The 26,277-nt window shown below is 39.9% G+C and overlaps 2 protein-coding genes across 3 annotated transcripts in view; one reads left to right on the top strand and one right to left on the bottom strand.

The window, feature by feature from the left end:
- fcho1 (FCH and mu domain containing endocytic adaptor 1) overlaps positions 1 to 746 on the top strand; it is a 48,824-nt gene extending 48,078 nt beyond the window's left edge. Inside the window, exon 27 of the mRNA XM_024278634.2 lies at positions 1 to 746. Coding sequence (XP_024134402.1) covers positions 1 to 29 — 29 coding nt within the window. The 3' untranslated portion in view covers positions 30 to 746.
- rfx2 (regulatory factor X, 2 (influences HLA class II expression)) overlaps positions 550 to 26,277 on the bottom strand; it is a 27,164-nt gene continuing 1,436 nt past the window's right edge. The window contains exons 2-18 of one of the 2 annotated variants that reach the window (XM_024278637.2): positions 15,465 to 15,573; positions 14,096 to 14,185; positions 13,011 to 13,093; positions 12,552 to 12,822; positions 11,091 to 11,165; positions 9,531 to 9,712; positions 9,229 to 9,348; positions 8,496 to 8,617; positions 8,298 to 8,416; positions 5,460 to 5,572; positions 5,224 to 5,375; positions 5,031 to 5,128; positions 4,302 to 4,451; positions 4,007 to 4,215; positions 2,981 to 3,134; positions 2,867 to 2,909; positions 550 to 2,668 (exon numbers count right to left, since the gene is read on the bottom strand). In XM_024278637.2, the coding sequence (XP_024134405.1) occupies positions 2,544 to 2,668; positions 2,867 to 2,909; positions 2,981 to 3,134; positions 4,007 to 4,215; positions 4,302 to 4,451; positions 5,031 to 5,128; positions 5,224 to 5,375; positions 5,460 to 5,572; positions 8,298 to 8,416; positions 8,496 to 8,617; positions 9,229 to 9,348; positions 9,531 to 9,712; positions 11,091 to 11,165; positions 12,552 to 12,822; positions 13,011 to 13,093; positions 14,096 to 14,185; positions 15,465 to 15,572 (2,214 nt within the window). In that variant the 5' untranslated portion in view covers position 15,573 and the 3' untranslated portion in view covers positions 550 to 2,543. The remainder of the gene's footprint in view (positions 2,669 to 2,866; positions 2,910 to 2,980; positions 3,135 to 4,006; positions 4,216 to 4,301; positions 4,452 to 5,030; positions 5,129 to 5,223; positions 5,376 to 5,459; positions 5,573 to 8,297; positions 8,417 to 8,495; positions 8,618 to 9,228; positions 9,349 to 9,530; positions 9,713 to 11,090; positions 11,166 to 12,551; positions 12,823 to 13,010; positions 13,094 to 14,095; positions 14,186 to 15,464; positions 15,574 to 26,277) is intronic. The other variant, XM_036211563.1, reaches the window with a different exon arrangement.

The raw sequence follows: 26,277 nt of genomic DNA, 5'->3' as shown, positions 1-26,277 counted from the left end.
GAAAGTACATGGCAGGCTGCTCTTTATGAACCGTGGTAGGGATCGACTCCGACGAGGACCCGAGCTGAGAAAACGTTGCACTTTTCCAACCTTTGAGTTGAAGTCATCTTCTGCGGCAGAACTCACACAACAGGCACTTACTTCTGATGGCGTCCTGCTGCTTTAGGACCAAAACTCTCCTCCTTTCCCTCTGACTTTAAGGTTGTGTGTTTGTATGTTTGGTTGTTCAGCCTTTTTTCCTAGAAGGAAAACTCGTCTTCTGGATTTTCTGCACATTTGAGTCAAGATAAGCTGTCTTTTCTTGATTTACAGAGGAATGAAAATTCCTTTTTGGAATAATATTTACTACATTACTGTCTTCTGCTGAGATGCCATGGAAACTAGGATTTTTAAATTATGTAAATACTGTATTTCATTGCAATACTTAAAGAAATTGAGAAAAAAATGAAACTTTAGGAAAAAAAACTGTTTCTAAATTTAATATTTGTTCAAATATACATTTTGTGATGTTGCAACTCGATTTAAAAAAAGAAATAAATGTCCTGAAAGTGTTTGTTTTACGTTTATTACACATTGTGACCAAGTACAAAATACAGCTAAACTATGCAGTTTATTACAGACCGTCTTCTGTCCTTAGGCTTGTTAAAGCAGAGTCAAGAACAGGTTTAAAAATACACAAAAATAAAGGTTCAGTATACTTGTAAGAACAACCTAGATCAATAAAAATAATCATTCGCCAAAAAAAATCTAAAACAGCATTACAAAAGATTACAAAGTACACATAGAAAGGAGGTTTATTTTTTCCCCAAAAGCACTTTAAGGCAAATTACTGTGACAGGCACAAGTTACAGACAGCCTTAAATAACTCAAAATCAATGCTACAACAAAATCCTGTGGAGGAAAACATCAAGGGAAGAATAAAACAACCACATTTCAACACAAAGTTCATGAATCAGATTACTGTTAGTTCAGCTCTTTTGTTCCATGCCTGTTTGCATGGAGTGACAGAACTCTGGTTAAAGGAAATTCTCTGCCTTTGACATGAAATAAACTTGTCACATCAGTTAAGTCACACAAGAAAGAAATTTGTCTTAAACAAAAGTAATTTTCCGAAAAACTTTTTACTGAAAAATGAAGATATCTTTGTTGTCATCGGCAGAGTTTCTAAAGCAGGGGCTCGTGCCAACAAGATCCTTAAGGATGTCTGTTTCCAGGTCCAAAAGTTCTGGCTGATTTTTCAGAGGAAATGGAGCGGATTTCAAACCAAACCGACGGAGAATTGCTTCCTGAACTAAACTGAGCACAGCGCAGAGATCTGAGGTAAAAAAATAGAAAATGTTAAGCAAGTCATTACAGACTGCTGCCACATGAGGTCCCACTATGGAGAGAAAATAATCTATTTAAAGTGCATTATTCTTGATTTGTAACGCACACAAAACATTTTCTGCGTAACTTTGTGTACTTGCAATTGTATATTCACATGTACCAAAATATATCAAAAACAAAATACAATTTACACACACACAACTTGAAATTACAGCAGCTTAAAATGAATTCAAAATTGATTTATGTATTATTTAATTCTTTATTAATTCTTTACTTACTACAAGTGCACGAGGGGTTCAATTCCTCACTTCTCCAGATTTGTGATGCCTTTAAGTGCAGCTAGAAGGCTGAGTCATCAGCATTGTTTCCCTCTATAGATGTTGACAAATACTTAAAAAAAAGAATAATTGATTATCACAGCACTCGAAGTTGACTTTTTAATGTGTAACAAACAACTATTAGGTGAAAGGACTAAGTTAAGAGGGAAAAGGTGATGCAAAGACTCTGTTGACCCAGCATTCTACCAGTATTTAAATGCATCATGCACGCACAAATTTCAAGTTGTGTCTGCATAAGTTGTATTTGTAAATACATAATTACAAGTACACACAAAAATGTTTTGTATGCGCTACAAATCAAACATTGGCACCCACAGATGTTTTGAGACCATTTTCTCTCCATATTTCACTGCCCGACGCAGCACTAGTGGGAATAACGGAGAAAAGTCCTTTGGATCTGTAGGCTGCACGGTCTTCTTCGTATGTCGGAGCTGCAGCAGAGGCAACGAGGAGAGCAAAGCAACACCTAGTCAACGTTAAAGGTGCTTCGAAAGTTTGAGGTTTGGAGCCGATACATTCATACTGCGGTTGAGGCACAGCTGAGGGACACAGGCAGACATCTGTAGTGGTGGTTTCAAACACAGCAATCTAAGGCACTCAAATGTCACCATGGCACAGCTAATTGAGATTTGACTGTAGAAGATTAAAAAAAAAAAAAACACCACTTAAGGTATATGAGAATATATTACACATAAGTCATTCACAGTTGCAACAGGAAAACAATCAGGCCTGTGTTACATCCTCGTGAGTTAAAATAAAAAAAGACATTAAAGAATAATGTTTAACATCTGGATGACTGACACTGCTACACCTTTTTCTCTATGTACATTGCACACCGTAAAGGCCCTGGAAACCACCTTCTCGTAGAGATGCCGGTCCTCACATCTCCTGCAGAGATTGGCTCATATCGATCCTCTCCCTTTTCACAGACGGTTCGGAAGTCTCCCTGGACGCATCGTCGTCACCGCCGCCGCCACCCATGCTGCTCATCTCGTCAGACGCATCTGCAATTGCCAAAACGTGATTGGGTTAGGGATTAAAAATTGTTCCAAAGTAGAAAAAGTTTTTTAAAAATGTCATCTGGACATAGTTTTTTAAGTTGAAGACGTTTCGCGGAGGTGAAACGTCTTCAACTTAAAAAACTATGTCCAGATGACATTTTTTTAACGATCAAACTGTTTAAAAATGACACAAATGCATACCTTTCTCCAAAAGCGATGGCATCATGGAGCTCAGGTCACTGAACTGGAAATTGGCACATTTGTCAGCAAAACCATTTTTAATTTCTTAAGTGTTTCGAACAGAGCTTTACTTACCTCCCCCATGACGGCGATCGGGGTTTCTCCGGTGGCCTGAGCCACGCGGTGTTCCACCAGGTAAAACATGTACTCGTCATAAAGCAGGCGGATCAAGTGGAAGGAGCCAAAACTGGCAGCACTGCGCAGAGTCAGATCTCTAATCACCATGGAGCTGCAGGAAGGGCAAGAGGAGCAAAAACTGAGTGAATATCGTTCAAACGAAAAAGAAAATGTTCTTTCCAATCCTGTTTATTGACATGATAATTCATCTTTCTTACCCCTGCCACATAGTCAAAAACTCCCCAAAATTTGCACACACCTAGTACCCGGAGATGAAAATTAAGATTTAAATTAAATTAAAAGTAAAATAAATTAACTGAAGTCTTTGACAACAATTGAAGTTTTGTTGACCTTTGACCTTGGGGAAAGATCTTAAATTTTCATTAAAAAATCCCTTTTAATACCATTTACAAATTAAAACTCCTCAAGCATCATTAGAAAGCTAAAAATATTTAAAGTTTGTAGATTTTGAACAGTGTGAGCGTGGCGAGCACATTAAATTGATGTTCCCGTGTTCTTGTGCATTTTTACCAGAATATTGTGAAAGTTAATTACATGAATCCCTGACTCAAGCTGAACAAAATGACATGACATATATGAACATATTAGGAACGCGGGCATTGTTAACAAAACTTTTTGTTGCCAAGGAAATCCAAAAATTTACTTTTGACGATATTTCTAAAAATTGCATAGACCTGTTCATCACTCCCAGGCAACCAAAAGATAAAATGGTTGCTATGGAGATAAAACCATCAGAAAAGCTGCCTTTTTTATGAATTTGTCACATGCAGTTTTGACCAGGTTGGCAGGGGGGAGGAGCATGTAGCTGCTGCACAGCCAGTGGGGAATGGTCAAAAGGAGGCAGCAAAATTTGAGGCAGGTAGCACCTGCAGGTCACACAGTGTGGCTGGCAGCTCTGAGTAAATGTGTCCTTCTATGAACACTTTGTTTTTTTTGGTTAAAGTTTAAAGTTCTCATACATACCTGTAGAAAGACCACTTTAGCAGGAACTGGCGGGCAGCTTTTGGGAAGCTGGGGTTCCCCTGGTGAGGCTTTAGGACCTGAGAAACCACATTATCCAGCCATGTGGCCCACTGGTCCAGAGAGCTCTGCTGCTGCAGGGTGACCTTAAAGTCCTGCTCCAGACGCTGCACCACGCTCTCGTCACACTGACAAACCCACGACGCCTGCTCCTGTACGATGCAACACATGGCAGGCCTCAAACAAGGGAACTTTCAGCGTCTTCTCTTTCAACCTGAAAGCTTTTAGTTCGTCTCACCTGAACGTTGGCAAAGTCCACGCGGTTGAGATCGGAGAGCATCTGGTTGATCTGGGAGGTGTTCTGGAGGACGGCTCGTGCTGCCTGGGCCAGATGGTTCAGACTTGTGTAACGTCTCAAAGTCTGCGCAAAAGCACTGACTACAGCCACCTGCAGCATACAGTCATGAAGATGCACTTTAGGCTGAGTGAGGGCCAACATGCACACCCGTCTTTAAAGGATCTCACTAAAAAAAACCTGTTCCACATTTTATGGGTGAACAACAACGAAAAAAAGAATAGTAGTGTGGCTTCTGAAATGTGTATGCTTACATTTTAATGCTCAACTAAATGCATTATGTTGGGAAGTTTTCAGCAAATAAAGACAGGAAAGTTAAATCATTCTGTTGTCACAATTCCTTAAAGATAAGAGCTCAGAGCATGTTTTTAAGTTTGACAGACAAAAGGAACAACTTTTTTTTCCATTCTATTTCCATCTAAAGAGGCCAAAAACATAATTTCTTTAAATATATATATATATATATTAATAGTGTTAATTTAATATTATTTACAACACTGAAAGTTGGACTTATTAAGATAAATAAGAAAAATCAGATTAAGGCTGTATCCAAACTAAATGAAATTTGTAACTTTTGCCTAAAAACAAAAAACGTATATTTACAGATGGATAATATATAAAATCTCCACATTATAAAATGAATAAGAAAATAAATAGAGTTATTTGGGTCACCTTAGTGCGAACAATCTCTTGTGGGAAGCTGGTCATGGCGTTGGTTAGCCAGCCCTCCAGACTTTTAGCAAAGTTCCTGATGGCCTGAGTGAGAGTGCCTGAAAGAGTTTTATATTTTACTGCATTATTACCTGAAGAAAATAAACAAGAACTTTCTGAAATTATTTCTTTAAATGACATCTTCAGTACTAACTGGGAACGGGACGCAACACATCCGGGATGAGGACCTCCACTAGAGCCTGGTACAGGATGTGATCGCAGCTCCTCATCCACAGTCGCACTGGTTCATATTTACACAGAGCCACGAGCTTCTCTCTGGGAATAGTACCTTCCATGTCGTCATCACTGCACAGACAACAACACAAACCATAAACACCGTCATCTAAACTCAGGAGGATTACTTTCACTTCAAATGAGAAGAAGTGGCACCTGCTGGGAATGGATGTGCTTCCGTCACTAGATGGCGCTGTGGAACACCAAAACGTCTGCCAGAGTTTCTCAATGTAGTGGAACTGGAGATTCATCACCACATCCAAAGTAGCCTGCGAGGGAGGGGGGGAGAAAAAGAGAGGGTGGAAAAGGGGAAGACGAGGGGGGGCGAACAAAACATACAGAGCTGAACCATGGCAACCAGACACACAACAAAGTTTCTACAGGCAGGCGGGCCTGCAGCCTCCTGCTCGCCCTGGGCCCTCCCGCTTAGACAATGAGCCAGCTTAAACACAGCTCCCTGCACATTAATCATCTGGAGAATCCTAAAGCTTTTTATGTGTGTTTCACTAACTGTTTTTCAAATCTTCAGAACCTTCAGAAAGCTGGGAGCTTATAGAGATGAATTCACACATTTTCCTACTTTCAGTGACCTCCACCAAATATTCAGACTTAATCTTTCTTGTTTGCAAGTGTGAATGTTTCTGACAGCAACTTCCTGCATAAAAGGAAACGATAATCGGAGATGATCGACTTTGAAGAGCGTAAAAACTTTAACACCTTTATTTCAAAGTAAAGCGCCGTCTGTAAGAGCAGCAGAGACGACGTGAGAGTGGAGCGAAAACACTGGAGTAAATCTCCACTCTGTTGTGCAGAAGCCTTCCATTCACTCCATGCCCGGAGACTCTCTCCTTTCTCGATCTGGCAGGACATGCACTTGTTGCTGGATCCTGTTACATGGCAGCGCAGGCTTCAATCACATGATATGTTTTTGCTTCCTCTCCGGCCATCGCCATGGCAACCGTGTTTATGGTTGCCCCCAGCAACAAGTCAAACACAGAACTCCAAAACAAAAGCGAGAATTCCCCGTCTCCTTTAAAAAAAAAAAAATGCTGCATTTTCACCCGCACACTTTTCTTTAATCAGACACGCTTGAAAAGGGAAAATAACACATGCGCGGCCACATGCACACAGACAGCTGAGACACCCCTATGAGTTTTAGCACCTAATGTGTGCCATAATTTGACCCCCGAATATTTTCTGCCATCACTTAAAATAAAATAAAAAATTTAATGTAGAAATATATATTGCTTTAGGCCAACAAACCTTTTAAACAGGTATCTTAGTGCCAAAAAATGAAAAAGAAATGTTGAAATGCAGGAACATTAAAGGGGCAGCAGCAGTGAGAGGTGTGAGAGTGACAGAACTGCCCTGGCAGACAAAGCCGACAGCCCGTGTGCCTGTCCACAGACAGGGCTACACAAAGGCCCGAGGGGGACCACCACAAAGACACCGAGATGTCCACCCAGTGCGCTGAAAGGTTAATTGGCATGTCTTGAAAGCTGCACAGAGATGAAAAGACGGCTGGAACAAAGGCAGTGAGGAGAGGCTGGACAAGGGGAGGGCAGGGATAATATGATAAAGCTGGAGCTTTGCTGCTTTAATCTCAGCTTCTCTGCCTGTACCACCCCCCCGTTTCTAATGCTGGGTATTGTTTCTTCACAGTTTTGTCATCTGTCTACTTTAATTTAGTGCCCTATCATGAGACAATGCCTGTGCAGGCTGGAAATGCTGTTATGTAATCCAGGATTCCTCCAGCAGCGTGGTTCCTCAGCCCTCACAGACGCCGCTCACTTGTTGACTGCTGACGTTCATCGAGTTTTACAGTAACGCCAACATGAAAACAAATACAATATTGAGCCATAATAGTAGATGAACGAATTCTAATGATTTTATCCAAACATCTGCCTTGCAGGAGTTTTTTTATGTAAAATAGCAGAGTGGTGTATTTTATTTTGGCAAAACAATGAATAAATAGTGATTTTCTATACCTTTAAGGAGTGCATTAACAGATTTTATGTTCTCAATTTATATATTTATCTTCTAATAAACTATTTAGAGTTATCAGATTCTGGTTTGAAATTTGTTCTCACTAATAAAATCCAGATCAACAAATACCTAAGTTGTATTTGGTGCTTAAAGTCCCACTCCAATCATCTTTTGATCTATTTCAAAAGTGTTGTTTTAATTATAATTATACAGTTTTTAGCCTAAATTAAAAAAAAAAAAAGTCACGTTATCTAGGGCATAGTGTCTGCAGAGCGGCAGGAGTTCATTAGAAATTTGCCTCCGAGTTGTGGGCGCAGAGTAAGCTGCCCCCTTCCCATCATCCCTTTGTAAGTAAGTTTTATTTATATAGCACCTTTCACAGACAAAAGTCACAAGGTGTTTCACAAGTTAAAGGCATAAAAACAAATACATCAAAAGGTAAAAACATAAAAGACAAAGCTTCGCAGGTTAAAAATATAAAAGATAAAAGCAAGACAAGAGCAAGTACCACATAAAACAATCATTACAAGCCCAATTAAAAACAGATTCAGTTAAAATGCTGAGCAAAATGAAAGGTTTTAAATTGAATTTTAAAAGAGTGAACCAAGTCCACCTAACATTACCGGTGCAACAAATACGGCGAGCAATATTGGAACTGTCAAGCCGAACAGTTTAGAGCCAGATGCCAGATCAGATGAAGAAGCCAAAGATGTACATGAATCTATTTGTCTGCAAGTGGATGAATCAGAATGGAGCGGAGCAGGGAGCTTGTGGCTTACAGTTGCATTTTCTACATCAACTGTATTTTTTTGTCTGTTTCTATTCACAACTCAGAAATTTTCTTAATATATGTCGTCCATCATGAGAAATTTGCCACAAAAATCTGGTAAAAACACCAGTTTTTATGAGAGTGGGTGTTTAATCATAGACAAAAATGTCTCTATTGCCTTCTTTAAAAAAACTAGTAGGTTTCCTAAAAGTAAAAGAGTTGTAATGTGCTGAACCCACCTCACAGTGGTCTCTGTACAGTGTTTTCAGCTTCTTGATGTCACTCATGTTGATGCGCTCAGGTAGAGGCTGGGAGCCCACGTCCAGAGGGGGAAACTGAGGCAGGGTGTGAGACGTATCTGCACAGACAAAAACTGCATCCAGGTGCCGCTCGCAGAGGAACAGAGAGGAACGGAGGGACGGAGGTCTTCACTTTACCGATGTAATGCTGGTGGTGCTGGCTCTGTGCAGCCACAGACTGCTCTGGAGTGCTGTTGCAGGCCTGAGGGCCTCCACACAGACTGTCAGACATGCTGTCCACCTTCTGCAGAGGCTTGAACCTGTGGGGACATATGAGAGAAACACTCTGGAAAAGCAGGAAAAGCAAACAGGCACAGCAGCCTAAATTTTGGAAAACACAGTGACCAAAGCAGACAAAATAATCCATTCTTAATCTTAATTTATGCATTTAATATAGCATTGTGTTTAGGTAACAGATTTTCTGTTTAAAATGAGCCTGAATTAAACATTTTAAAGAGGTCGACTGTGTGGAAAAGCATCTACAGTCTTAAAGGCGTTATTTGGAGGCTGTCACCGGCTTAGCCAGGAAGGAGAAGTTGGATTCTGAGAATACACTGGTAGACAGGAATATGGAGATTTCAGTTGATCCAGGGAAAATGATGGAGTTTAAGGCCTTTAAGCCTCACAATAGTCTTGATTGAAACATAAGAAAATTGAAAACTGTGACAATAAAGGGTGTTTTTCAGGGTTTAATTTAAAAGAACGAGTGTTTTATGTAAAGACATGAAGGGTATCTGTAAGGAAATCATTCTTATGTGAAACTGGACAAAATATTTTTTTGTACATTGAAAAAAAAATCAATAAAACAGATTAAAAAGCACAGAAATGGTGGAGAGGTGGGCTGAGCGTCACTCAGGAGGAAGGGACTGACCTCTGCTTCTGGTGCACCGGCTGCTGCCTCATGGCCATGTACTGGGTGTCCTCCTGCAGCCGGTTGAGAGGAGAGTCTGGCTTCACCCGGATGCCATAGTAATGATACTTGGAGTTGCCTCTGGCAGGTCGAGTGGGAGAAAATATAGAAACTAGTGAGAAGGAGCCCTGCCATCAGTGAAATCACTATCATTATCATCTTCCGTTGGCAAGTCTCCAATGCCAATAAGCATCATCATATTCGTCACATCTAGAATAGTTCCATGATTACTGTTATCAGCGCCTGTAACGACCTCTTCCTACCTGGTGCCAAGGCGGCGCGTTCTCAGGCCCATGAAGACCGAGCGGATGAGTTTGCCAAAAGATGCCGCGTTGACTGGGTCCAGTTTCTGCTCCTGACAGTGTCTCAAGTAGTGGTTGTAGAGGGAGCAGCGGGGCAGGCTCACCCCCTCCGCCGTCTCGTAGTTGTCCAGCAGCCACTGCAGCTAAAAATACACGGGAAGACACAGACGGACCGTCAGCGAGCCCCTGGGCACAAACTCTGCTCTGTGATAGTCACCTGGAGAGGAGCAGCGGATCTCATTATCACATCAAAAGACAGATAAAACACACCACACACTCGTATCATTTCTAAACACCAGAGACTTGTCTGAACCCCCCCTCCTCCTGCTCGCCCTCTGCTGCTATATTTAGCTCTTTGTTTCATGATTGAGGCAGCAGGTGACATCCTGGGATAAGAAACTGCTGACTGAGAGAACGGTCAAACATCTGTATCTCTCATTATTCGGATAGAAAAGGATTTGAAAAAATTCGGAGGACGGCGTTGCGCTGGAATGCTGGCAATCACCAAATCAATCATGAATACATTTAAATTTGGACAAAACTCCAGAGGAAAAGCTAAAGTTGCGCTAAAGAAATAATTATTACCTCTAAATGTAACTGACAGAAACCCTAAAAATACGGTGGCCCTGAAGTGCATATCACATGTTTGTTTGGATTGTTTTAGAAATCAAATAAAAATTCCAAACACAGAAAAAAACATTTCAGGAGACAAAATGTATTTCCAGATATCAAAATGAAATGTTAAAAAGTGAAACAGAATAACCGGAAAAACTAGATACTATAGGATATCATTGGTTACATGAAAATGTTAGATTTTTGATGTTTGAGATTTTTACAATGATTGAATGCTAATAAAAGTACAGAGCATGACCAGGATCGCTTTATGCAAAACGACTTTCAGTTGAAATGACGGACAAACATCATCATCCAATCATTGCTGTTCTGTAGTATCTACCTTTTTTGGTTGCAGAAAAAAAATTCAAAAATAATGGTTAAAAAACTAAACGCAACAAGAAACCGGAAAACGTAGGTACTATAGGACTCTACTGATTGGATGATGACATTTGTCTATCACTTCCACCAAACTAGACATCATCATGCAATCAGCGATGTGTCATAGTATCTACATTTTCCAGTTTCTTGTTGCATTTCCTTTTTTTAACATTTAATTTTGATTTCTGTAAAGTACTTTTGTTTTCTGAAACATTTCCTTTTAATTTTGTTTCCTTTTTTCTTAATTTAGAATTGTTGATGTGATTTGCACTACAGGGCCACCGTATAAAAACAATCAGCATTAGTCCATTCAGGGTAACGGAGCATGTCATTGAGGGGAAAAATGTCAGAAAATTCAAGTTTCAGAAGAAGAACGACAAACTAAAAACAAAGATGTTTTTGCGCGGTCAGTGGAACGGTGCAGAGGGTGCAAAGCTTTGCAGTAGTGTTTGAGGACAGTACAAGCAGAACACAGCACCTCTTTCTTCTACTCATTTCCTCCCCAAAGAAAGTTCCTGGTTGACTTACATGGCTGTTGAGCAGGCTGCTTTTGTGACTTGCAATTCCTTCAGACTTTTGGAGGTTTTCAATCGCCATTTCAAGCTAAAGAAAGAAAAAGCATGCAAAGGAAAAAAACAAAACATGGAGTGGACACAGAAAGAGCAGGAAGGAGAAAGGGGGAGATACAGAAAGGGAAAGAAACAGGAAAGAGCAGGGGAAGAAGAAAAACAAAGCAAAAAATTGGAAAAGAAAGAAATAAGACTGTTAGCTAGCAGCCAGATCTTTGCATTTCCATTAAATCAGTCAGTGTTGCAGCCAAATCCATTATCGGCTGACAAAAGCATGCAAATCGAGGGACTCATAGGGTTAAGCTGCCTTCAGAGGACATAAAAGTCAGACACTAATATATGCAAATAGGAACCACAAACAGGAGCACGGGTCACCTCCAGATTCGCAATGAGGGTCAACAAATCCACACAAAGTTTGTCAAAATTAGAAGACTTCTGTTAGGTAATGTGAGACAATGTGCATTTTAGGGAGTGAACTTATTTGGGATGACAAAAAAATAATTACTGATCATTGGGTTAAACAATAGAGCGAGAAGGTTCTCCAGAGCTGCTGGAGAAACTAGTAAAAAGAGATATGTACTGCAGCCAAAGTGGAGACGGAGAAAAAAAGAAGCCGGCAGTGATCCAAGCCTTAAGAAGGCTTTCAAGGGCTCTTGGCCAAATGGTAATGAGCCCCAGGGGTTTCTTTGTTTCCTAGGGTGCTCAAGTGCCTGTGAAAACCTCCAAAACAAGGCAGGGTTGAATTATTTAAGCCAGTGTCCCGGTCCCTGCATCGCTCAGCTCTACAGTCTATACGGACAGAATCTGCTGTGGGTTCCTGCGGTGTCTGTGAGGTTGGATTAACAGTATGAAAACTTTGGAAAACCCTTTTTTTAAAAAAAAAAAAAAAAAAACAATTGGAACCATAAAACTGTATGAAGATCAGGAAGAGTCATACACACTTAAGGACCCACTCCAATGAAAATTGTGTTGTTAGTTTTTTTTTTTTTACATGTTCTTGTTTCATTTCTGTGATGAGGAAGGACTTGTATAAAGAAATTAAAGAGCCACTCCAATGAAAACGCTGTTTTTGTGGCATTTTTCTCACGATGGAGGAAATGGAAGGGAAATTTGGCTTAAAATTGCATTTCTGAGTATTACTTTATTGAAATTGTCATGAAAAAAAGCCATGATAAAGCTTTTACTTGTTATATACAAACTACAATCGGTGGGCCACAAGCTTCCCGCTCCGCTCCATTCTGATCAAATAGACAAACAGATCCATGTTTGTTTTTCTCGTCTGAAATGGCCTGTTTCTGTAATTAAAAGATCACTGGGAACGCTTTTACAATAGATCAAAGATGATTGGAGTGGGTCCTTAGTGTGTATTTTTTGTCTTAGCAGTAGTAAAATGTGCAGCAGAGAGGTGGGTGCTGCTCACCATAGCCGAGGAGGAGCGTGATGAGTGAGATATGTGGTTGCGACTTCCCTCCATACTTCCTCCGTGGATCAGGTAGGGGCTGCCGCTGGAGATGATGTGACTACTGCCCACTTCCATAGCAATACCAACCATGCCATGCGGGGGCACGCCACCACTGGCAGAGGAGACCACTGTGGTGACGTGAGCTCCACCAGCCTGAGAGTCAAAGTATGTTCCCCCACTGTTTTGCCCGTACAGCTGACTCTCGGGATTATAGGAATAAGCTGCTCGGCTATGGAGAGATGAAGATTCTGATCATCAGAGTGCATTGGAATCACAGATGTATTTTCAATGCAGTGAGAAGTTCAGATGACAATGCAAAAATGTACTGATTCAAATTTCATCCAAAAAGTGTAAAAACATAATCTTCTGTTTACTTTATGGCTATATATATGTGCTCAGTTCTATAACAACGCTTACATGGTTCCATTTGTATAAACAGCCTCTCCACTTTCTCCAACGTACTGGACTTGGGATGGGTAGACATGCTGCACCTGCTGCACCTACAAAGAGACACAAGTATATGAAAGCAAAGCACAGGAGAATATGCACAAACATTCATTTTTCTGCGTCCGTCCATCTTCCATTATTACCACCTTGTCCTGTGAGGGTCACTGGGGTTGCTGGAGCCTATTCACCAATCCAATTTTAGTCACTCTACATTTCAGCAGCTTCACATCAAACCGTAGCTGATTCAAATAAAAATAATACTACTATAGGTCTATAGAGGTCTTCAGGTTTTATTATTAGACTTCCAGGTTACATCCTTTTAGCTCATGTTGCAACAGATACTTCTGCTTCGTATGTTTTGGTAGCTGGTCCAGCTGCATTATGCTGATTTGAGTCATAAAATGGGTTCAATGACACCAGTCAGCATTGGCAGACGTCATTTGTTAACGTGTTGTTTACAATTACTGTTTGAAGCTGCAGCTCGATCATTCCCGAAGCTCTGAAACTTTACATGAAAATGAGATGAAAGGCCTTGTTTGCAGCCGTGATTGGAAAAGAACTGGAGATGGAAACAGTTACTGGTAGAGTGACCTAATAAAATGGCTCCATGGTGGCTTGTTAGTTCATGGAAAAACAAACATATTATGGTAGGAAATAAAAGCTGCGGCCCATAGAAACACAAACCTTAAGCTGGTAAGCAAAAAAATTATCTGTTGTGAGTTTTGATTTTCCTTCCACTGTTATAAATACTAAATGTGTTATCAGTACATGTAAAAGTTCAGTGTTTTTATCTGCATGCAGCATCTTTAGATCATTACATTCATCATGGGTATAAATATAGAAAGTGAAACAACTTTTCATTTTCTTTAGAAAGGAAAACTGGCTAACAATCAGAATGGGAAGCTTTGGATTGAATGAAACAAGCACATTTTGGATCCTATATGTGTGTTTAGGATGAAATACTTTTTCAATCAGTTTTTAATGTAAAAGATGTTTGCACTTTGAAATTAAAAAAGTCAAAAGTGCATATTGATATTAAATACAGTGTTGTGTACCTGCTGAGGAACCTGTTGAACTCTGGGTACTGAGATCTGTTGTACTTGTCCTCCTTTCTGAGCTGAGCCCACAGCTTGAACCAGCACCCTCTGTATGAACACAAGACACATCTCCATTAAACAGTTACAATCCTGTGAAACAGAAAACCCATCCGTCATTACTTCTCATCAATTTAAGAAAAATGTTTCCTCCGGAGGAGATGAATTGAAGCGTTTGTTAACAGGTCTTCAAATGATGCAGCGGCAGCTTATTTCTTATCACTTAAAATACAGAAGCAAGGAGTGAGACAAACTGAGCACATCCTGTAATTCAACTGCTGCTGGGTAAACCTTTAGAAGAAAAAGAAGTGAGAGCTTTCTATATGATGTTATCAGCCTCACATCACTGTGGGGGAATGTGGGCCCGTTTGTCTTTCTAATGAATTCATTTATGCACAGCATTTCAATCTGCTGCAGGTCTAGTTGGGCTTTGAGCAAAAGTTCAATGCTGCTCTTTTTCTGGCGTCTTTTGAGAGATGAGGCTTGATATGCTGAATAACTTCATATCTGCCAAGATTTAGCTGCTGCACTGATGGCCTCACACTTTTGAGTAGAGTTTATGGTTGTGTAGCTACAAAACTTCCTGACTGCATTTGACTCTGTGTGTTACATTTAAATAGATACTTGGGATTTTTATGTCCTGCAGCAGTCCTATACTGCAAGGACCAGATTTGTTTTTACAGTTCTTCCTTCTTACTGATAATTTAAGAGAAAATGTCTTCACTTACTCAACAACTGACAAAAATTTCTGGGCACAGTGAACACCCACCCCCTCCAAAAAAAAAGACATTCAATTAAAAAAGACAAGAAGCAATGAAGAAATATATTTAATAAAAACATTTCAAAGTGGTTCGACATTCTTAATGTTTAAATTCTGAATTTTTCTCCTGTTTTGACTGTCCTTCAAGAGACTGACTTGTTTTGTATCTGTTGTGCTTCCCTTTGTAAAGGACAAAGCTGTAGAACCGACAGGAAATGTGGCCAAAGTCTACATGAAAATTATATGAAGTTTTGGTTTGTCAGTCATTTGAACAGAAATCACAGCTGACAGCATCTGGTGTTCACCCCAGCCTCCCCGCCACCATGCAGCCTTTTCATATGGTAAACTGATCCAACAGGCATGTGTTGGCAGAGCTGAGGGCAGCAGCTTCAACTGCTGATGGGGTACAAATCAGAACGGCATTCATGAGGCTGCAACGCTGCACTGAGAATTTACTGTTTGGAGGCTTTTTTTGTTTTAAATCTGAAATCTTAAGATCAAAAAGCAGTGGGCTTAAAGACTAAGGTCATCCGTTTCTGCCCTGTTACGAGGGGGTAAGTGCTACTGTACCTGCTGTGAAGCTGGGACGGGTTGTACCACAGGCGCCTGGGCTGATGATGACGTCCGCAGCGCTGCCACGGTGGTCGTGGTGTCTGACCCTCCCTCTGCGTTCTGCATTCTGAGAAAAGAGAAAGAAACGGACCACTTTTATTGGTAAAACGTAAAGTTTTAGGGAAAAGCATTGGCGCCCCATAAGTCATTTTAATGCGCCGACACCTCATCTCCTGAGGGGGCACCAGAACATTCAAAGGGCTTTTTTCTTTTGGCTCTGCCAAGTCACGCTAAGTTACCAAAACCCTATGAGCCCCAGTTGACCCCCCTCGGCTTTTCTCAATAGAAAAATAAGCAGCTCCAGCAGAACTGAACACACAGAACCTTGCTGGTGGGATGGATTCATCTGTGGAGTTATAATAGAGCACTTCAAATCACCAGCGAGACCGAGCAGCTTTCTGGTGGAACAAACTTACTGCTCTGCTTTCCACCGGGTGACAATGTGCACTGCATAGCAAAGGGGAGCTAAAAATGGAGTGATACAAAGGCCTTTTTTTAAAGGAGAGAAAGAGCGGGGGCAATGCAGGGACAAGAGAAGAATGAAACTGCAAGGGGGAGTAAGCAGGAAAAAATTCCCTAACAACTTCTCCACTCTCCAAAAAGAGAAGACGGGAAGGATGAAAATGGCCACGGGGTTCCAGCCCCCACCGGGGTCCTGATGATATCCAGCATTTGTTTCAAATGAGCGCCGGTCTCTGAGGGTTCCAATAATCCAGCTGATATGAGGAAATACCGCAATGCTTTGTAAACGTTTGTATGTTGCCATGGCGAGGAATCCATGACGACCACCCCAGCTCAACCCCCCTCATCCCTTTCCTCCCCCCATCCCTTTATAAAGCTTTTTACACAGGAACTCTTGAGTGCAACCACAAAGAGAAGAGGAGGAGAAGGACTGGAAGAAGAGAAAGGGAGATAGGGAACAGCTGGGGGGGTGGGCTGAATTGATGAGGAGTCTGTATTTTAGGGCAGAGTTGGCGGGGCGGCAGGAAGAGCACGAAGGAGCACTGCGGAGAAAGGCCACAAGACACAACCTGCTTTAGACATGCTGATTAGTCATGACACTCCGCATGAGCAAAAACACGATTTTCATTTACGCAATGAGATCTAACGAACCACTTTGCTTCAGAAATATGCAGACTGACGACATCATGAAAAACAAAAAAAAAAAACGGAGTTCTGATTATTCATGGACATGAGCGGTTATTCATTAGTGTGAAACTAATTTTAGAAGCGACTTTTTTAGACTAAAATAAAACTTCCTTCTAAAAGATCTGGTCATTTCAGCAGAGTATTTGAAATTAAGAAAACTCCACTGATGTCAGAAAGAATGAGGAACAAAGAAAATAAACTTAATATTACAAAAGTTGAGTCTTTGTGGAATAAATTAAAACAACCAAACAAATGTCACAACTGTGGCGTCACTTCTTCCTGTAAGTCTCAACATTTATCTTCTATTCCTTTTCGTTCTAAATCAAACCATAATCTCAGTTCTACTAATCAAGCAACAAAAAAAAAGTGTTAAAGTGTGGTGCTGTTTTTCCTCAAAGTTGAGTTCTGTTTATATTCTTTAGCAGAAAGCTCCCCGAAAGAGCCAAAGCAGCAAGAGGGGCAACATTTTGAAACTAGTTCAAAAACAATCTCAAAAACAATTTGAAGAGCAACAGAAGTATGCATTTTACGTGTCGCTTTAAGAGGGAGAAAGAGCAGATTTGGGTGTGCCACCGTTGACATCCTTCATGCATGGCACACACAAAAACACCGCTCTGCCGACATGACTAATGGACAGCGTGGAGGAGGTCTGTGTTCAAACACTGAAATGTGTTCAGAGAAATGGTCTCATGCTTAACTTTTAAACTCCTATATTACTCCTGCAAGGACTTTTGATGCTTTTTTATCTTACTTGTAAATATATATATATTTTTAAGAATGTTTTAAAATGATGTGTTTTGACGTGAAGCAAAAGCTGAGTAAAAAAAAAAAGGAACAAAATCCATATGACTGTCATCACTAGCAGGAAAAAATGACACTTTTTCATGTCATTTAGGAGTGGGTGGATTAGGAGATGCTGGAAGATGGAGAAAATAAGCGCTCGACCTGTGTGTTCTCATCCAATAAAGCGCAGGCTTAAAATATGTATGGTGAAGTGTGCCGAATCATTGAGTTAAAGCCAACAGACAGGGAGTCAATGAGGACTTAAAGGAGCCTTTCAGCTCCGTGTTCGAGAAAGGTTAAAAGCCACACAAACTCCCCACCAGCATCTAAGAAAGCCACAGAGCTAGATCACAGCAGGGGGGCAGAGCACACTGCTGCAGAACTGATAACTCTGGATGGTCTGCTGTTAAGGGCCAATCCTTTCTGCCTCCAACTCAAAGCCAACTCCACACACAAGTCTATTTTAAAGTCAGGTTTCATTTAAACTAATCCCAGATTAAGATTTGAAAACATAGAAGCACTCTTTTTTTTTTTTTTTTTTTTTAGGAAAGTTGTGTTCTTTTATGACCCAAACATCTCTATATGTTTCATTTCACCACATGTGACACATTTTAAACCTCTGAAATATTTTACTAAAAAAATAACTCATAACAAGAAAAAAAAACACATACAGATGTTCAATTAAAAGCTAGAGCCCAGTCTTGGCTCGTGTTTGCACTGGCCCACATTGTTTGCAGAGCAACATTCGTTGCTAGTGGCAACACTGTCCACTCCCGTTTCCAGGAGCCTGTTGCTATGCAACCAACAGAATACTTCTCAAACCAAACAATGCCATCCCCCACCTGATCCATCTATCTCACGCTAAGTAGGAACTTACAACAATAAATACTATGTAAGCTATTAATTTCAGACACTTGGGGACATTTGGGGAGAATTTGTTGCAACAACATAAACATGTAAAGACATTGTAGCTATTGCTTGATTACAGAGGAAAGGGGGAAATGTTTTTGTTTGTATAGCTAAAATGTGGTCAAAAGCACACTTTTAAGGCAGAACAATTGAAAGAATGTTATTTTGCAAGAGCTTTTCCACCAAGTTCAGTTCATCCAAACTTTTGTGAGCAGATGAGGCTGGTAAACGGCTTAGCCAGAGCAACATTTTTATACTACTGTAGAAGATGATATATAAAAAATAAAAAAATAAAAAGGCGACAGCTGCTGGTTCTCGAGAAACATCTGTAGAGGAAAGGATATAAAAGGATGAGAGAGATGATTTATCTTTTTCTTTTCGTTTAAGGGCTGCAAGATTCTTGCCAAGTGGCGGAAACATGACTTTTCCACATGTGGACTGAACTCCAAACCTTGTGTTTAATGAGCAGCCCACTGCACTGCCTGAACCGCAGCCACCCATGGTGTCCTTAAAGCCATGTGGGTGTGCAACTGTATCCATCGATTCTTAAAAAGGTCTAAAAAGAAAATCGAAAGAGAAATATCGGATAAAAGAAAGCCTGGCATCAGGACGGCCTTATGCATATTTAATAAGGTGGATGTGAGCAACCTTTGTGTCAATGCTTACATATTTTTTTTACAGAAAATGCTGTCTTATTTTTATACTTGTTCAAACTTAATCTGTAACAAGATCAGACAAGGGTCACGTGCTCACACAACGAGAAAATTAAGATATCATAAGAGATTTCCACACCAGGGACTGTTCTTCAAGCTTGTCTCATTAATTCATGTCTAATCCAATCAAAAGAGCTTTTTGAGTCTGAAGACGGTGGAGTGTGTGCATGTGTGGGTGTCGTGGGAGGAGGGGACTAATGTCTGTGATCCAAGAATACTCCTGCCTCTCCACCTCTGGTCATCAACACAACCTGTCCACTCTGTCACCATGTGCACTGCAGGCCTGACAGACACGGAGAGAGATCAAACAGTTGCCATGGAGATCGTGTGTTCGATGGAGAGCTACACTATGCCTCACCCTTCACCCTCCCCCCTTAACACCCTTTTTTCCTGCCTCACCTTACCCTTATGAGATTTCCAAACCCCTTATCTTCATCCGGCCCTCATCTGCTCCGTTTGTGATCTAAAACTACATGTCCTCGTCCAAACGAAGGGTGGTCACAGCTGGCAATGAAAATCTGATATTAAATGAAAAGCATCTCCATTAAAACTTATTTCATTTGAGCAAAAAAATGAAGATCACTTGAATCATTGCTGCTTTTATACTAATGACTTTCTGAAGTAGTGTCTCTTTTAGTTTAAAGTCATTATTCTCAAAGTGGTCCTAATCTATCCCTAAATCCTAAAGGGGATTTTAATTAAAGACCCACTTCGATGAAAATTGTGTTTTTGCCATTTTAACAAGTTCTTGAGGAATTTTTCTCATAATAAAGAAAATATATAAGAAAATCAGTCTTAAAGTTGCATTTTTGAGTATGTCTTATACAAATTGTTGTGAATCAGAAGCAAATGCCGTTTGGAAAAACGTGTAGGTGTGAAGTAGAAGTTACAGTTGGCTCTGCTCGGCTTTATTTTGATTCATCAGCTTGTTGACAAATATATCCGTGAACGTCTTCGTTTTCGAGCTGGCATCTGGTTCAAAACTGTGTAGCTGGATAGCTCCAATATTGCTCGCCATTGTTGTTGTACCACTAATGTTAGATGGGGGATTGTGAGGGACTGTAAGCTAGTGATGAAGGCATCATAGACAGTACATGAAGAGAACTGGACTAACTATCCCCTCGCCCCTCGTGTTTCAAATAGGAAGTACCTGCTGGTCCCAGAAAGCCAAAATCCCATAGACTTCTATTGAAAAATAAACAGTTGTTACTCAGTCATTCCATTTGTCAGAACAAACATTTTTGCTCTAGTGTCAATTTTTAACATGTTCTTGCTAAACCTTTTTTTTCATGATATATTTTCTTTATCGCAAGTTATTCAAGTTATAAACTGGGCAATCAGATGCCTCAATAAGAGTATGTGGTGCCCGCTGGCCCCCACCTCGAACATTCAGAACGTTTGATTGACAGATTCTCCTCTAGCCCGCTTTCAGTGGAAGAAGTGTGGCTTTCCAACAAACTTACTCCTGATTAGCAAGAGTGGTTGCCATAGAAATGATGACTCAGACCTACTTGGACCAATCACTGCTTACTAAGGTCATCTGGTCCCAAAAAAGCGACTGAATTGACTTCACTTCGTTGGAACTGGAGGTAAGGCATTTTCTATAGGTGACGTCACAGCCTTGTTCTGTCCGTTTCTATATATGTCAATAGAGGGCATGTAAACAGATGGATGACGGGAAGGGGGGTGGGCTTACTATGCGCCAACAGCCATGCCCACAACTCAGAGGTGAATTTCTGATGAACTACTGCTGCTCTGCAGAAAGTATGTGCTAAAAAGTGAGACAGGTTTTCGTGGTTTAAATTAACATATCTGACTACGCTTTTAAATACGATCAAAAGAAAATTGGAGTGGGACTTTAACCAATATATTTCCTTTTAGTTCTTCTAGATGTGTAAATAAAAAAAAACTGCTTTACTTTTTTAAAATCTTAGACATGAATGCATTTAAATGTTTGTCTAAACATGCTTGTTTGTTTGAACAGGAATCAATCTGCAAACTGCAGCTTTGTGTCTCACGGAAGCGCATTGCTTTCTGCTGAGCTGGCAGAATGCTTCTTTGATTTTCTTGCCTGATAAAGTTGAGATAGACTTCATGATACACTTGTGGAGTCTACTTGGCAGTCATTCATGGCACAGAGAGATACAACTTGAGGGCTCATCATACCGAGTGTGCTGCTCAACTCAAACAATTAGTCATCAGTTAATATTTTAAGTCTGATGCAGATTAAACTTGTTCATACAGTAAACATTGCGCCAGAACTTGTCATCAAACACATTAATTCACACTATTCCTGAGGCAAAAGTACAAACAATAATAACACTATTATTTCACTGAGAACTTTGAAGTGTCAGTCTTTCAACACTTGTTGAGGCCAAAATCTAGAAGCACCCTTGGAGAACATTTTTCTATTTCCTCCCTCTATCTGCCTATAACACAAAGCAATGTCTGGTTATCAGTTCTGTAACTAAATCCAAGAATTCCGACTGGATGTGTCTTTTTGTGTCAGCATCATGTAAACATAGCTGCACATTTGTCACATGAAAAGCCAAATGAATCTTGTGCACACTTACACGCAGACACTAAAAATAAAATCCGCCCATCCTCTCCTTTCAGATCAACAGTCTTCTATAAATAGTGTCATCAGAAACATAACAGCCCTCCTAATATCCAGACATACCAGTTGATTCAACTTGAGTTTGCATTGATAATGAAAGTGACTTTTAATATTTCAGACTGCATTTTCAGCATCAGTTGCCATGGCGATGTTATGAGCTTTAGAATGATGCCTCTCAAGATTAGCAAAGCTGAAGTTAAAGCACAAAAAATGCACACATTTATGCTGAAGTACCAAAATCCAGGACACAGAAAAGTAGGTGCTCCATATATCAGGTTTTCAGACTATAAGTCGATCAAGAGTATAAGTCGCAGCAGCAAAAAAAAAATGCAGAAAAAGAAAAAAAAATCATATAAAAGTTGTACTAGAATGTAAGTCGCATTTTCGGGAGTCATTTATTTAACAAAATATGAAAACAAGGACGGATATGTTATCTTGGAAGGCAAATCAGATAATCATAGCATAATGAACATGCTAGTAAGTCAACTAATTCCTTTATATCACTTCAAATCACCAAATCTTTTGAATTCATCACTTGGGAACAAATCCGCCAAGCCCAGAGTAAGACTGAGCAGAGCTTCTTCTTTTGTGTTGCTGTCAGCAAATACTGATACACACCTACAGTGCAATCCAGGATGTGTTGCTTTTCAATTTTATGTTAAGTCACATCCCTGGCTAAGCTATGCAAAAAAAAAAAATGTATACTCCTAAAACTATGGTATTCATTGCAGTAATGTCTACATTAATATACCCTCATTCTTCTCCACTGACCATATGCTCACAGAAAATCCTTCAGTTTAGGGCATTACTTCCAAAAAAACTCACGCACATTGCAATGATGCTAACAAGCTTTAGTGTCTTTGCAAACAACTCAGAAAAAATATCTATTTTTACTCCTCATTGTGCTTCACTTTTACACAACTTTGGCTCAATTAAATGTTGGTTTCTGGTTTGCAACAACTTCTGCAACACCCAGGAGGTAAGTTGGTATCAAAGAAATCCCTAAGAATTAATGAAGATCTCCAGTACAACAGGGTCCTTAAGCCCCCCAGGAGATTTAGTAATATTAGAGTGGACAATGAAAGCAGTCAAGCGTGAGCTGGGAAGACTTCTTGATCCAAAAGGCATTTAAGCAGCTCTTGTTTTTTTTATAAATTCTTATTCATTTGCACACTGCCAGGTTCTGAACATAAGTCTGGATCAACAACCTCAGAAAGCCCTAATCCAAGAAGACTCTTGATCTCCTTCTATCCTAATCAGACTAGTACAAAGTTTTCCACAAGATGCCACTTTTATTTTTTATTGCCAACTACATTTTTTAATTAAAAAAGGTAAAGAGGGAATGGGGACGGCTGTTATCTGAGGCTGATAAAGGGTGGGGGTAGAGTTAATTCTAATGCTAATATGACCGCTGTTTGCTGCGGGAAATTTAATTACCAATTGTGTAGCTACGATACAACAGGTGGAATGCGAGGAATGCAGCCGATGACATCCCCGCAGCAGAGACGGACTGAAAACCGTTTAATTTTACAACAAGTTCGAACTTGTTACCGCGCAGCGCCCAGCCATTAACGGCATTTTCCAACATACAACAAGATTTGTTTGTCGTCTCCTAGCAGCAGAAGCCTGCAGTGATTTCCAAAATCTCTTTACATGGATGGCTTAATGCTGGCGTGACAGCCTTTCAGTTCTGAAGAAATAATGGTTTAACGCCTTTAGCAAATCAATGAGTTATGAAGTTTGTGAAACTGAAACATCTGATGTGTACAAAATTGCATCATTAATTCCAACTTAACAAGCCCCACGAGGCACCCCCCCCATCTCTGTCCCTCGGTTTTACTCCATGAGTTCCTGACATGCATTTGACTGGAGTTGTGGGATAAACCATTAAAACTGTGCAAAAATAAGACAATCATAAGTGCAAAAGCAAGACGCTGACTGAACACAGCAGGAGGTAAAGTGTGTGTGATGAACTGTACACAGCAGCAGTAAAGCAGATGACAGTTATCAGGTCTATGTCTGTATCTGCAGCTGACTACTGAATTAGATTGAAGCTTCTCCCTCAGGGAACAGTGGGCCTCATCAAGATAGCTAAATACAGCACGAGCAAACACACACAGTGACACAACACACTCATGAATGCACACAGAAACAGCACATGTACACATGCGGAACATGTGACTAAAGCTGGCTCGGGTCACCCACTACCCAAGAGGCTGCTGCAGCTGTCCTACTGTTGGCTGAGCCGTGCACACGCGTACAAGTGCAGCAAAGAGGGGTACATGGCCAACAGTTGACATTGCTGTGTAAAAACCATACTAGCAACTTTAGATATGGAGTGGAAGGGGGGCTGGAGGAGAGGAACGCAGGTCAATAAAAGGACAACTTTGTGCAATACTTAGATTGATGAGCTGCAACGCAACAAAACACTCACAGGATGCAAATTCAACAAATCTGAACAAAACGGATTTACACCACTGAGAGAAAACTATCAGGAAAAAACATGACATCAGTGTGAACTTTCTCTTAGGACCTGCATTCAATCCCAATTAAAGCTGCATCAGCATTAGACGGCCCCAACCATTCACAATGGCCCATCACCCCATTCTGGGCCCTGCTCCAACAAAGCCCTATAGGTCCTATTTACACCATTTGAAATTGGATTATAACCATTAGAGAAAAGTCAAACTTGCTGAATGTTCCAGCATCATGCCAATATTAGCATTGTTAGCATAGCCAAAAAGGATAACGCTAGAGCTTGGTGGATCGATATGGATAGTATTGATCTCATCGGATCAAAACCAGCCCACAGATATCGATATTTCCACATATTTTCCATTTAATTGCAAATATTGTTCTAATTCTGCTTTTATGTTTATTAGGTAGTTAAAAAAGGGGGAACTTACAAAAAAAAAAAACATTTGCAGCGGTTAAAAACAATTGAGATTTTCAGGTTCATGTCACATCAACAACATTTACGAACAATATCAATATTGGTATCAATATCGGCAATGTTGACTAGTATCGAATCAATACCCAAATGCTCAGTTTCGCACAGCCCTAGATAACCCTGATTTTTAGCCTCAATGTCAAATAAGCAAAAAATCTACAGGAATGCTAATATTAGCTATAGCATTATGCTAATATTGATTTACTTAAATAACCAAAAAAAAAAAAACATATAAGCTATGTCAGATTTCCCTCTCAAACTACTAAAAACGTATGTAGCACAGGACTATTTAGATTTTAAAAACAATTCGAACACCATACTCGCTTCTTCTTTTTTAAATGGCAAATACAACCCCATCAATTTCCCGACATAATAAATATTACCATTTTCTTAAGACTATTTATCCACTGAAGATTAAACTTTGATTATTTATTACAAATCAATTAAAATACTTTTTTTTCCCACATGAAAAAATGATTCAAAGAAATGCATTGTGGTTTATATTCACCAATCTAGTGAGCATCGATGAACAAGGACTTCTAGGAAATTTCTAGAACACTGGATTTTGGAGTTATAGATCCAGACAGCATTGCAAAATGGCACATGCACTATAGTGAAGTAAGATTTGACCATTCATGCTCTGCTACCTTTTTTTAAACAAGTTATTGCTAATTCTGCTTTTTTGTTTCATGAAGTTGTTGCTGTTGAGCAAGTTATTCAAGCTATAAACTGGCCAGCCAGATGCTTCCATAGGATGATGTGGTCTTGTGTCAAACGTTCAGAGGATCTGATTGACATTTTCTCCTTAGCCCACTTTCAGTGGAAGGGGTGTGGTCTTTTAACAAGCTCACTCCTGATTGGAGAGAGTGGTTGCTATAGAAATGTAGTCTTTGGTTCCAACATGGTGACAGTATTGTAAATGAATGGAATTAACTTAAATGAAACCAGAAATAAGTCATTTTCTTTGGGTGACGTCACACTCACTCCATCCAGTTCTCTTATACAATCAATAGTGGCAACAACAAGTGAACAACAAATGTCCAAATGAGTTAAATTATTTAGCATAACGCTAATGTCGACAAAAATACCAATTACAATGCAAATATTGGTATATTTTTAGTAAGCTTGAATCGTGAACATGCAATGAAAATAACCTGAAGTCTGACTTTAGCAAGAATAATATTTAACTTTTTTTCCATTTTGATTTTCTTTCTTTCCATGATTCATGTGTATTAGTGTATCAAGTTGCCATCTTAGCATGAGACTTGTACTCAAACGGTAAGGTTAGAGGGGGTTACTCACTGTTGACACAGCTGTCCTTGCATTTTAATGTTTTGTCGCTGTGAATAAACACCTCGAGTTAGATTTTAGCCATGAAATTGATGATTTATCCTGTAATACTCGAATAAAACAGGAATAAAATCCTGGACAGAACATGAACAAGTTCTACATCGAAGATAATAATTCATCAATCTTTTAAACTTTTACTCTCTAAAGGAAAACTTAGTATTGACAAATTTTACTGTTATTAGAAAATGTGCATTTAAAATGTCAAAGTGAGGATGCAAAAAGTGAAGCATCCTTATGCTTTGGTATCAATCCGTATAAAAGATCATTGCACCCAACAGATATATTTGAGAAAATACAATA

Source organism: Oryzias melastigma, linkage group LG4, assembly GCF_002922805.2.
Source record: "Oryzias melastigma strain HK-1 linkage group LG4, ASM292280v2, whole genome shotgun sequence".
In the NCBI taxonomy this organism is placed as follows: Eukaryota; Metazoa; Chordata; class Actinopteri; order Beloniformes; family Adrianichthyidae; genus Oryzias; species Oryzias melastigma.
The sequence above is the reverse complement of the archived record's forward strand: the minus strand, read 5'-3'. Positions and strand labels throughout refer to the sequence as shown.